Source organism: Colius striatus, chromosome 3 (assembly GCF_028858725.1).
Source record: "Colius striatus isolate bColStr4 chromosome 3, bColStr4.1.hap1, whole genome shotgun sequence".
In the NCBI taxonomy this organism is placed as follows: Eukaryota; Metazoa; Chordata; class Aves; order Coliiformes; family Coliidae; genus Colius; species Colius striatus.
The window spans coordinates 37980689-37993777 of record NC_084761.1 but is presented as its reverse complement, the minus strand read 5'-3'; the positions used below and the strand labels follow the sequence as shown (position 1 = coordinate 37993777).

The following is a 13089-nucleotide window of genomic DNA, read 5'->3' as shown; positions in this document are numbered from 1 at the left end:
AAATTGAGACTCTAAGCCTCAGCAGCTGTGTTGCTGTTTTCTTTGAGAAACAGTTTGTTGTGGAAATAGACAAGCCTTGGCTCTACATGAGCAAATTATTCGGCTGTCACATATAAACTGAGTAAAACCCTTTGTCTTGTAATATTCAGCTTTAGCATTATGTTGAAGCTTCAGACTTCAGGGGAAAAAAACTGATGGCTCTGGGATGGTACAAAACCTTTTGAAGAAAACTTGCTGTTACCATTCTTGTTCTCAATTTAAAGCCTTGGGAATAAATCACACAGCTGTTCTCCCAAGTTGATAGTCATGACTGGGTGTAGTAGACAGCGATAATCTGAAGGTGGGATCTCTGAATTGCTCATCCTGTATTTACTTATGTGTGACCGTTCCATTGAATTCTTAGAAATGTACTGTTGTGTACAAAGAACAAGTTGTTTCATTATGGCAGTGGCATGTAGCAGTATACGTAAAAATAATCTTTGCTAATGCATCCAGAAGGAAAAAAAATATACCAGAGTATCTGTAATACTGGTCTATAATCCCATGGTTGGGAACAACACAGTAAAGTACACTTGTACAAAATGCTTCAAACATATCAATCCTCTTGGGTTTATTTACTTACTTGCTCCTATAGAAGGAGAAAGCTACCTGAAACAGAGCTTTCTACAAAACTTTTATTACAACTTGATCACTTTAAGTTAGTAGGGCTAATAAATAGCTTATGTGTTCATCCTTCTATTTTTTACTGTTTCCCTTGTATTAAACATGTGTGTTTGAAGATACACTGGTTATTTGTCTTGATGTGTTGGCTTCATATTTCTTAGATCTTGGTTTGCATGGGCAAACCAAGATACTTGGTTAAAAAGTCACTTAACATATGTCACATAACATATTTCAACTTTTTTTGTTTTCTTCTGTCACAAGAGTTAGAAGTACTATAATGCAAAAATTAACTAGAATTTTTGAATGAATTATTTATTTGTTAAGAGGCACGTTACATGCCTCTAAATCAAAGATTACCTTATCAGGAGAGATAAGAGAGATGGATGTTTCAAATATGAATGCTTTATTAGGTAGTATTGTTCAAAACCAATTATGAGTTACTAGTCGTTTGAAATTAACAAAATTCTTGGGTTTTTACAGCATATTTTTTGAATAAATGGTTTTTGCTCAGTGTTCGTTTTTTCTGTGTAAGGAACTTTGTGTCATGCAGCATCAAGCAGTGATGATCTTATAAACAAAACCAACTGTTGTGGGATTTCTTTTTTTTTTCTTTTCCCTCCTGACTGTCTGACACAACCTAAGGCTGTCAAATTATAATAAGCAGTTGGGACTTTGTAAGACAGAACTATGCAATACCAGTTGAGTAGCAATATGACTATCTGTTTTTTAAAGTTAAGGTGCATGAAGTAGAATAGAGTTGCATGATATGTGTGCAGGCATTACATGGAAATCAAAAAATTAGTTCAACTGATATGTAGCAGAATACATTTTGTTTTCTATGTAGTACTGGCTTGCAAGTAACTTTTGAAATTCTGTACTTGGAAAACCTCCTTATGTTAACATAGAGCTTGAAATATTAGAGTATGGCATCACAAACTGTTTCACTTCACTTTTATTTTGAAAGCTGTTTTCAGATAGATTAATAGGGTAGCCTGTTTTAGTTTAGAGATCTGATTGCATGGTTGTACAGTGAAGTTTGGAAGTAACTTCCATTTTGTTGAAGCTTAGAATCACAGTATGATAGAATATCCTGAGTTGTAAGGGACCCACAAGAATCATCAAAATCAACTCCAAACTTTACAAAAGACATCCCAAAAATTACATCGTGTATGTAAGAATGTTGGACAAATGCTTATTGAAAATTGCCAGACTTATAAACATGACCGCTTCAATATTTAGAATTAACAGTTTTCATAAGAGATGTTTTAAGTGCTATTCATGCATTTTTGGAAGACAGTAATAGAGGGTTTTTTGTTTGAATTTTTTGTTTGGTTTTATGGGGGTTGTTTTGGTAGGATTTTTTCTGAAAAGGATTTTTTGCATGCATTACTACCCTGAAAGTATATTCACTTTTTTCCCATATAGCCGTATTATATCTCAATATGTAAGGAAGACTTTCAAGTGTTGCATTTGAAAGGGTAGTGGGTAATAGACCAGACATGGAACAGTTTTCATATCAACATGTTTCAAATACTGATTGAATGGGGCAGCAGTATTAACTGAGAACCCTTGTTGCTTGTCTGTGACTTCTATCCTATTCTGTTCTTTGCATGGAATAGAGAGAGCTTACTTTGATGTCTAGTGCTTTCTTTATGGAAGTGGAGGCCGATGCCCTTGTTAGATACACAGTGCTGACTATGTATTTGTGTCTAGCATAAAGCTCTGCTTCATTTACACTTGTGTACAGCACTGCTGCAATCCTGCCAGAATGGCAACTGGCAACACAATTTGCCTCCTTATTTTCCCCTTTTGAGAATAATTGTGTAGAAATTGCTTTAGCAAGAGGATTGGACCATTCGGTAATTCTAAATTCTAAATTCTCTGTGGTTCTGCTCCAGCCTTATCATAGAGAAAAATATTATTTCTCTATTTTTCTTTACCTGAATATCCTTTTTTAACATCTATGTGGATGCACAGCAGATGACCCTCTTTGCTGTGTCTTCAGTGTTTACCAGTCAGCTGGACTGAACTGTATGAGTGAGTAAACGTGTATTAGCAGTATCTGCTATATTGCCGCTTTATACTGATGGAAACCTTTCGTCCTGCCCTGACTCATATGCTGTGCTAGACAGAGAGCATTCCACAAGATTTAAGTGGTAGAAGTTTAGGATTGGAGTACTTACAATGAGTTCCAATTCTATATTAATAGAATTCTATATTAATAAAGCATGTTGAATTTACAAGAAAAATTTAATAACATGTTGCTTCTAAGTGTATTTAGTTGCAACTTCCTTACATGCCTCACAAAGCTGTTTCTTGTGAACACATAAAAGAAAAAGTTTTCTGTTTTACAGTAAAAATCAAAAATTAGATAATATTTGTTCTTTGGAGGTTAACTTCTGAAACAGTGGAGTTAATGGCATAATGTCTTTCAAGCAATCTGATCTAAAGAGAAAAATGTACATGCATCATGCTTTTCTGAGTCTTTGATAATAAATTTTGTTGACTTGTGTAGGCTAAGAGACTCCTCAGTGCAGAGATGTGAATTCTCTTGTGCAACTTTAAACTAGTTCTAGGTGTGTGACTTTTAACCAGTCTATGTATTTCATGTGGGAAGAAAAACAATAGTTTTCTAAATTTTGTTGAGTCCGTCCGTTACCTTTGACACTCAGTTTACACATAAGTTTAAGAAGTATATGATGCACCTGAGTCTGGACACATCTTGTCACTGTGTATACCTAGGATTTCACAGAATCACAGAATGGTGGGGATTGGAAGGGACCTTAGAGATCATCTAGTCCAACCCCCCGCTAAAAACAGGCCCACCTAGATCAGGTCGCACAGAAACACTTCGAGGTGGGTTTTGAAAACCTCAGAGGAGACTCCATAGCCTCCCTGGGCAGCCTGTGCTAGGGCTTCCTCATCTGAACAGTGAAATAGTTTTTCCTTATGTTTAAATGGAACTTTTTGTGTTCCATCTTCTTTTCATTGCCCCTTGTTCTGCACTTGAGATGAAAAAAGTGATGTACCAACCTCCTCTGACATTTACTATGTAGATATTTGCAAATATTAAGGAGATTCCCCCCCACTCTCTCCTCTTACTGGGACTAAACAGCCCAAGTTCCAACAGCCTTTCCTCATAAGGAAGATTTTCCAGTCCCCTGATCATCTTGGTGGCCTTGCACTGGACTCTATCCAGCAGTTCCCCATCCCCCTTGATCTGGGAAGGCCAGAACTGGACACAATACTCCAGATGAAGCCTCACCAGGGCAGAGTAGAGGATGGGGAGAACCTCCCTTGACCTGCTGGCCACACTCTTCTTGATGCTTCCTAAGATACCATTGGCCTTCTTGGACACGAGACTCTTCACTTGTCCTTGCTCAACCTCAAGAGATTCCTCTCTGCCCAACTCTCAAGCCAGTCAAACCAGTTTGGTATCATCAGCAAACTTCCTAAGGGTACACTCTGTCCCCTCATCCAGGTCATTGATGAAGATGTTGAATAAGCCTGGCCCCAGAACCAGTCCCTGTAGAACTCCCTTAGCCACAGGTCCTCCAACTCGATTCTGTGCCATTGATCACCACCCTCTGGGCTCTGTCATTCAGCCAATTCTTGATCCACTTCAGCATCCACTCATACAGCCCACACTTCCTGAGGTTTTCTCTGAGAATATCATGGGAGACAGTGTCAAAAGCCTTGCTGAAATCAAGGCAGATGACATCCGCTGCTCTCCCCTCATCTAGCCAGCCAGTCTTGCCCTCATAGAAAGCTATTTAAGTAAGATATTTTTCTTTTCAGAAGAGGCTGACTTAAGTGAACCACTTTTAATTTATCACTGTCATTGTAATCATTGTTCATTGTCTGCGCAGTTATTTAATAAACTTTCTTGCTTAATTTAGCAGGAATATTACTAAGAACTTGGAAGAAAGAGCCATCACTAGTGTCTGTCACTTATACAGTCTGGAGAAATGGCCTTTTTTCTGCACTTGCTTACCTGTATCATTTTCACAGTCATCTAGAGGGGCAGTATTTTAAGGTTTTATTCTGTGTCCTTATGGTCTTAATATGTTAAAGTAATAGATTAATGTTACTTTACTTAATTGTAATGTAATATTAAGGTAATTAATATTAATAGTTAATTATATGTGTAATTATTAATGAATTTATCTTAAAATATTGATATTAGATTAAAATGACAGCTTTTTACATTTATATTTTCATTGCATTTTTTTTGCTTTAATATCAATCTTAGAGTTCTCGTGACAGTAGTAGCCCACTGTATGAGCCTGCTAAGGTCTGCCTTGCCTCAGACTGAAGTTTTAAGGATCCTGGTCACAATCATGCAGTCTGTACCCTACACCAGGCTGATTATGTGGATTACATATATTCAATGTGAAATGAAATCTTAAAATTGGACAGATAAGACAGAGGCACTGGCTAGGTGCAGTGTATTTTGTAGCAATAAGCTTTGCTTCTCTGAGCCTCATGGTTATGGAGAAAAAGAGTTTGAAAGACAAATGAGATTAACTACCAGGAATATATGCCAGCAAAATTATATTAAGTTTATTGCTCTACCTTAAAGTTCTACTGTATGTCTTATGACAGGTCCATATTTATTCTCTTGGTATGACACTCTTTTGGGGAGCTGACCATGAAGTTCCTCAAAGTCAGGTAAGTTTAGAGTTGGTTTTGTTTAATATTTCAGCTTCAGACCTGATTGTCTGATTGAATCTGCATTTCAGTTAACAGGATATGGTGTCATAAAGAGGCAGTGAAAAGTGATGTTTTTTTCCTGTACTTGGAGCTTTTTCCTATGTGAGGGGGGTGGTGGTGTCAGAAAGAAGGTGCTGTTACTATTTCCATGAAGATGTATCTGGACTACTCTATCCTGAAATGTCACAGGCTGAAAGACAATAGTTAAGCTGCTGACAAAAGGAAAAATTACGTGTTTTGGTTTAGGCTTATATAAAAAAAAATATATAATAACTTTGCTTTACTCATATTAAAACAACTTGTTCTCTATGCTGCTTTAACTTCCGTGAGTATGGACTTGGCACATACAGATTCTTAAGTTACACAATGACCAAGAAAGTGTATGAATTGTTTGGAACAGGGAGTAGACTCTTGCTATTGACTTGTCAGTCAATGCAGGCATGGTTACAGACTGCTTAGACCTAAGTGTTATTACTCAATGAGGTCATTTCACACACCAAGGAGAACTAGACCATCTTTGCAAAACTGACTGAAGATAATGTGATTCATCTTCTTCCTGCATGCTCCTTCCCCACCCTTACGTAAACTTTTAGAAGTCAATATCTAGAAGAGTGAAAATAAGATGAAATGCATTAAAAAAAACATTTAATGTTGGACTTGAAGTTGTGGGATTTGACAGAGCATTGTGTAGCTAAAGGAGATAAGCTATTTCTGTTTCATAGAATCATAGAATGGTAGGGTTGGAAGGGACCTTTAGAGATCATCTAGTGCAACCCCCCTGCAGAAGCAGGTTCACCTAGATCAGGTCGCATAGGAACATGTCCAGGCAGATCTTGAAGACCTCCAAGGAGCGAAACTCCACAACCCTTCTGGGCAGCCTGTTCCACTGCTCCGTCACTCTCACAGTAAAATAGTTTTTTTCTTATGTTTAAGTGGAACTTTTTGTGTTCCAGCTTCATCCCATTACCCCTTGTCCTGTTGCTAGATACATATTTGCCTTCACTGCTACCAATTGGTGTTAAGGGTAAGAAAGGTAATTTTCAAAGGGTCTTTGAAAATTTAAATGTTTCGTTCCTTTTTTTTTTTTTTAACAGAGTGGTAGTTGGGTTCTCAGCTGTACTGATTTGGAAGTAGCTGCCTGAAAGCAAAAGTCAGAAAATTGGAAGTTATGGCTGTGTTAGGGGTGCTTATTTGTAATGTCTACTGTGCCTGTCCTAAAAGCCCCAGTATTTTCTTAGATGGCTATTCCTTTTCTTTGCTCTCCTGTCTTGTGGGTACAGTATTCAGCAGTAGTGGGGGAATGATTTATTAGTGGGTAGAGGTAGACATTGAGCAGAAATGAGGCATGTATTTCTAGTTCAAAGAGAAACTTCTTAGGGCATTAGATTGTAGCAGCAGTTTCACAGTCATGCAGTGAGAAGGAGTATTCGTATCTTTTGTCGTAACAACATGTTTTTGAAGACAGTGTGGAGATATGCCTGGCAAGAAAGAGAGAGGGGAAGTCTAGGAGCAGAGGTCTGGAACTGACCTTTGGAATGTTCTCATTTGGTTCCTCTGCCATGTGAAGTTAGTGAAGGCAAACGGACAGTCTGTGTATGGCGTTATTTTTAAGTGTTAATTTACATGTGCAATTTTCCCCATTTTTAGTCTTTTTTCCACATATTTGTCTGCCTATGTTGGTTAATGAACTGCTGGAAATATTGTTGAACACAAGTCATTTTTACAACTAGTTAAAAGTGCTAAACCAATAGATGAGAAAAGCCTACATTAAATCAGCATGGTCTGGAATACTTTTTTTTTTTTTCTGCTAATGGTACAATTTAAGAGTACTAATACAGGGAAGATTAGAAAATTGTAATGGTTTGAAGTGTTCTGTGATGCAAAAAATACAACAATGCTTGTTGTTTGTGGGTAACTACCAACATTGGGAGAGTTGCTTATCAGAATGTTCAAGCCTCAAGCTCCTGCGGCATCTGAGAAGCGTTATCACTGACTGTTGACTACCCTGAGGAAGGATATTCCTCATATAGTGTGCTTGATTAACTGAATGGGTAGAGGAGAGGTAAATCTAGATTGTTCTTAACTGTATCGGTGTTGTCCTGTAACTGTGAAACTCTGCTCCCTTAGCCAGTGGCTTTGATGTTTTATGCCTTACTTTTTTGTTATTATTGTTTGATGATATCACACAGGTGCTGCAAAATATTGGTGAGGTGAACTGTAGAAAATGAGCATAGCAGACAGAAGGTTACAAAATTATTATTGAGAATTGCATTTCATACTTGTGACTGGCAAAACTTTTAAAAATAAAGATTTTCTCTGAACCTTCTCACTAGTCGTTAAGCTCTTGAGGAGGGAAAGCATTGATGTCCTGACCTTGTGGATCAGTCAGCTTATTGGCTGTAGAGCTGGAATTGAAGCTAAATGCTAAATGCGTGTCCCCTGATGTACAACCACTATTTTTTCACCACCTAGATGATAACTTTCAAATTGGCACTAAAAAAATGTAGACAGTAAGTCTCATTAATAGTTTTTTTACTCTCTTGGAGGTCTTTTGTTTCTGTGTGTACCGCAAGTCACTGTTAAAACTGATTTTCCTATCTCTCCTGCTTTTGTTTGTCCCTAGCCTATCAAACTTGGAGATCATCTCAACAGCATACTCCTCGGCATGTGTGAAGATGGCATTTATGCCCGTGTATCTGTACGGACTGTTCTGGATGCTTGCAGTGCCCACATAAGGAACAGTAACTGTGCCCCTTCTTTTTCATATGTGAAACAGTTGGTCAGACTGGTTCTGGGAAGCCTGTCTGGAGTAAGTCTGTGTCATGTGTCAGCATTTGAGGAATAATAGAGATAAGCAGGAAGAAAGCAAAGGTGCTATTGGAGTCACTCTGCAGTCATTCTTCCTCTTGTTTTTCTGTGTTGCAATTTTTAGACCAATGAGTGTTGAAAGGGGAGAATTTCTTTTCTTGTAACATTTTGTGCATTTGAAAATTCCTCCTGGGGAGTATACATTCATGACTCTTGTTTCTGTGAAGAGGATTTAGTGAACTCGTTGTCTGTGTTGAAATAAAAGTAGGGAAAAATAGGAGAACAAAAAAGATAATGAACTCTGGGGCAAGCCTTAGGCTTGTTGCTACTTAACGCTTAAAAAATATTACTACATATTTTCTTTTTAAAAGTTATACTCGACTTCTGGAGAGTTGCTTATTAACAGGAAAAGTGACTTTTTAGGTGCTGTGTCAATTCTCTTGCACTTCTGCTCAGCTCTTGGATATGAAAGTGTGTAGGATATTATTGTCTAATGATGACAAATGTGTTAAACTGTTTTCAGAAGAAAAAGAAACTACATGAACTCAACTTGCAATACTACAGTTCCTGACAGGCAACCTCTCCCCTCACCAAAACCATTACAACATAACTTCAGAATATTCATATTCTTATTCTATATTAATAGAGTTTCAAGGCCCTGAGTAGGAAGGGAGGCCATAAATTGTCAATAGTGTTAGATTGTTCTCCGGCCAATACTTCCTTGTGTTCTGTTTATTGTTGTAAAAATGCCATGCAATTATTGCTGGAATGATATCCCATGATGGTCCTGAATTTTATCTAGTTTTATATCATTGAAACTCCATGTGGGTTTTTTTTTAATGTTGTGAGATTATACCAGTGTAAAAATTGGTGTCTAGAGAGACTGCACTGTAATTGGAAGGAGAATGGTTGACTTGATAATGCTTCCTTTTCTTAACAAAGATAAAGTTATGAACTAATCATTAGATAGCTGCTTGATAAATCTGTTTTGGAAATGCTTGCGTGTGGCAAGAGATCCCTGCATTTGTCTAATATTTGGCAGCAACTGATTATGACAGACCTCCAGAAATAGTGCTGAGCCTGAGCTCTACAAACATTGTGTAGTCTATGAGTTTACATCTGTCAGTCCAGTGATCCTCACTGTAATCCTTGTGTGGTGGCCAAGTGGAGCTAGTCTATGATTCAATGAAATAAAGACCTACAAGGTCTTAGTCAGTGAAGCTGTGAAAATAAAGATCCAAACCTTAAATTGGGCCATGAGCTATAGAAACTGCTGCTGTGGAGAGTGAGTCATTAGCTTCGAAGTTCTTAATGGCTCCTTCTACTTTTCCTCATCTTGTTCTTATTAGCAGACTTTCAGAGGGAATCTGAGGTTAGTGTGACAGACTTAACCTGCCACTGAAATACAATGGAGAAATGAATCCAGAAAGTGCGTTCCTGTCTTCTGTACGGTATTGATAATGGAACAGGACTACTGGCAGTTATCCAGTGCTGAAGTTTTGCCAATCTTTTAGATTTCCTCTGCCAGTGACCTTTTTTAACCTAATTTGTAATGTGCCACTGCATTGGCTTTGCAGGAAGACAAGAAGAAAACAGCCAAATAGAACAAAGTCTTGACAGAACGGTGATGACATAGCTGTGCTGCTGTGTTTTCATGCACCTTCACTAGCCATCCCTGCTGTTCTTAATGTTTACTGCGCTGTATGTATGCTGGAATGTTTTAAGTTAATAAGAAAAGCACACAAAATCGGGTTTTTTCAGAATCGTGGTAAAACTTGCTGTTCCAAGATCAGTGTGTCTCCAATCTTGACTGGCCTTATCAAAGGCTAAAGTGGTCTTAGCTCCGTAACTGGTCTTTTGGTGGTCTGAAGCACAGGTGAAAGGTCCTATTTGAACGTTTCCACTTTCCATGCTAATATGTTTTGTAAAGGACAATGCAGAACAGGACTGATTCAATCTGTTCGATGTTAGGTGAGTTTTAACTGTGATGGATTCTATCCAGCTGCTTGATTTCTCCTTCCCATCTCCCACCTAAGATACCATCCAAGTTGTGCTGACTCCCACCATGTGAAAGATCTCATTAAAGAGTCTGTGTTGTAGCAAATAAGTTCTTCTATGAATGATTGTACATATGATTTTTTTTTAAGAAAGTAGTATTAAGGAAAAAAAAAAGTTAAAAGTTAATAGTTAAGCCTGATACACAAAAGGAATGTGCCTGAGGAGCTAAATAAGAAGCTTCTCACAAATGCATGAAATCTTACCTGTGTAATAAATTGTCTCAGGTGTCAGCCTAAAACTATAAGATATAAGACAGTTCTTCCTGCTACACAGAAAACTCATCAGGCCAATCAGATGTTCCAGTGATGTTGCAACAATGGAACATCATTTTCAAGTGCTGCTGTCTCTTCAGTTTGCTGGAGGGGTGGAATGTATTTGTTACATGCTTTTGAACTTAATTTACATTTAGTGGAAAAAAAGTAGACCAAATGTATAGTAAAAATAATGCACAGCTAATTCAAATATGGATAGTTCTAGGGTATGTTCTCAATGATGAACATGAGTTTTCTGAAAAAAGTTGTTTCTCCCACTCTGAACTTGAATGTAACCGGCCCTGATTTATGTTGTGTGCTTACATAGTGGACTGTTTTTTCATACCTATTTGAGCTCTTCCAATATTTCACTTTGCATTACTGTTTTGCAGATGGATCAAGATTCTTGCAATGGCGATAGAAAATTACAGCCAGACAGGAGCCAGGCTATTCGGGAGAGGCTGAGGGGAAAAGGGCTTCCCATAGGTAAGTGGTTCATTGCAGTAAGGGTTATGACAATAAATACAGCTCTGTGGAAGAGGAAGTTTGGGTAGATTTTGTGGCCAAATTGAAATTGGAGGACTTGCTGACAGTCACAGAATTCTGATGCTTCAGTGTCTAGCTAAGTGTTGGTGCTGGTTACATGAGAATAGTTTTTTCAAGAAAATACGGGTCTCTTTTCCATTTTGGTCCTGATGGTAGGGACAGGTTTTAAAAGTTTTCAGCCAAAAGTTTTATTTCTAGAGACAGAGAATCTTCAGCTGAAAGTAAGTCAGTTAGAGGAACGGTAAGCACCTTTTTATAATTCCCACTTCCTATGGACTCTGCATTCTTTTCATAGTTCTTGTTACACACAGCCTCTTCCCCCACTTTCCAGGCAGCCCTGGGCTCTTCTGTGTACACAAAGCTTTTTTCTGTCTCCTATTTGTGTTCTGGAGAGAAATATAATATGTTCCATCACAGTTCTGATGCACTTTGTGGCAGTGTGAGGTTGATATGGAGGCCAGGTAGGGTCGTACTGTTACTTCAGGGAAATAAGGAAAGAGGAAACTTGAGGGGGCAGAGATGAGACAGACTGTTTCAGAGGCAAACTGTTGCTGTTACCACTGTGGAGGAAAAGGGATAAAGTGATGTAGGTTGACAGTTCATGCTGGCCATGTCTTCATTACGTGTCCTTTTTTTCCAATTGGTGTCAGCATCAGCTTTGTGCTAAGCTTCTCAAACAAGAGGGTGTATTCTTCCAAAAGACTGGTGTCATAATTTCTGTGAGAATTGTGGGACTGGGTAGGAGCATTTTATAAGACAGATGTTTTACACCACTTACTGTGCTTGCACCACAATAAGTCCTTGCAGTGGAGGTCGTAAGATGTGGTAAACAGGTAATACCATTCTTGCCTTAAAATGTTCATCTATAAATGGAGTATCTCGGTGCCAGAATGTGACATCGTTCACAAATACTCAACAGTGTAAGTGTTAGCAACAGAAGACTTTAATCTGCCTTATATTAACTCTCCATTTACCACCAGCTTGGAACAAAGTTATGTTGCTTGTGTGCTTGAGTTGCTCCTCTGTTTCTTACTTTGTGTCAAGGAACAGTGTGGGGAATTGCAGGAACCAAAATAATCCATGGAGTCATCAGTGACAATAGAAACCACAGATATTAGACATGAGTCTGGCAAGGCATTGGTAGTCTTCCTTTATTCTTTTGTGATGAGTACTAGATTAGACTGCTTCTTAATATAAAAATCTTATGTAAGTAGTTGCCAGCCTTTCCAGTACAACATTATGTGCTTAGGAACAGTTTCTAGTACAATCTGTCTCTGTTTTCTGGCACAAATGGCACTGTTCTAACTGCTTTCTCAGGGGCTTTGTTTTCTTATTGGCTTTTGTGATTGTTCTTTTACAGAGTATTTCTGTACCAATAGGAACATCTTTAGGAATACAGGGTTTGGGACTGGATCAATCTAGCTGACTGGATTTGTAAACCATGTAACGCTTTTTTTTTCCTGAACTTCTTAAGCTCTTTCTTTAAATGATTTCTTTTCCTGGTTCCCATCAATTTTAAAAGGGTTGTTAGTTTATTCCTTAATCCCATTCTTTACAATTTCCAGTGCTCTCATATTCACAGTTTCACCGAACCTTTGTTCTTTTGCCATATTCCACAGGGTTTTCTTGTTGTTGTGTTTTTGGGGATTGTTTTTGGAACTTGAGCACACTACCATTTGGCTACTACCTCAAGCTTTGATTTCTATACCCTCTGTCAGGTCTTAACCCAGCCAGCAGCTAAGCACCCAGCAGCTGCTCTTTCAGTGCCCCTTTACAGCAGGATGGGGAGGAGAATCCAGGAAAAAAACTAAAGTAAAAATTGTGGGTTGAAGTAAATGCAGTTTAAAAACTGAAATGAAATAGAATATAGCAGCAATAATAATAGTAATAGTGATAGTGATGTAATCACTATGATGAACATAGTGATAGTGATGTAATAGAACAAAAAGAAAGAAATAAAACTCAAGAAAAGACAAGTGATACTCAGTGCAATTTCTCACTCATGTCCTGGACATGCTCCCTCCCAGCTTCTTGTGCACTTCCTTACTGT

At 38.1% G+C, this 13089-nt stretch overlaps 1 protein-coding gene across 6 annotated transcripts in view; it reads left to right on the top strand.

The window, feature by feature from the left end:
* The window catches only part of PTPN13 (protein tyrosine phosphatase non-receptor type 13), a 133423-nt gene that overhangs the window by 41717 nt on the left and 78617 nt on the right, over window positions 1–13089 (top strand). For all 6 annotated transcript variants that reach the window (XM_061992965.1, XM_061992969.1, XM_061992967.1 and 3 more), the window contains exons 4-6: window positions 5269–5334; window positions 8000–8185; window positions 10886–10979. In XM_061992965.1, coding sequence (XP_061848949.1) covers window positions 5269–5334; window positions 8000–8185; window positions 10886–10979 — 346 coding nt within the window. The remainder of the gene's footprint in view (window positions 1–5268; window positions 5335–7999; window positions 8186–10885; window positions 10980–13089) is intronic.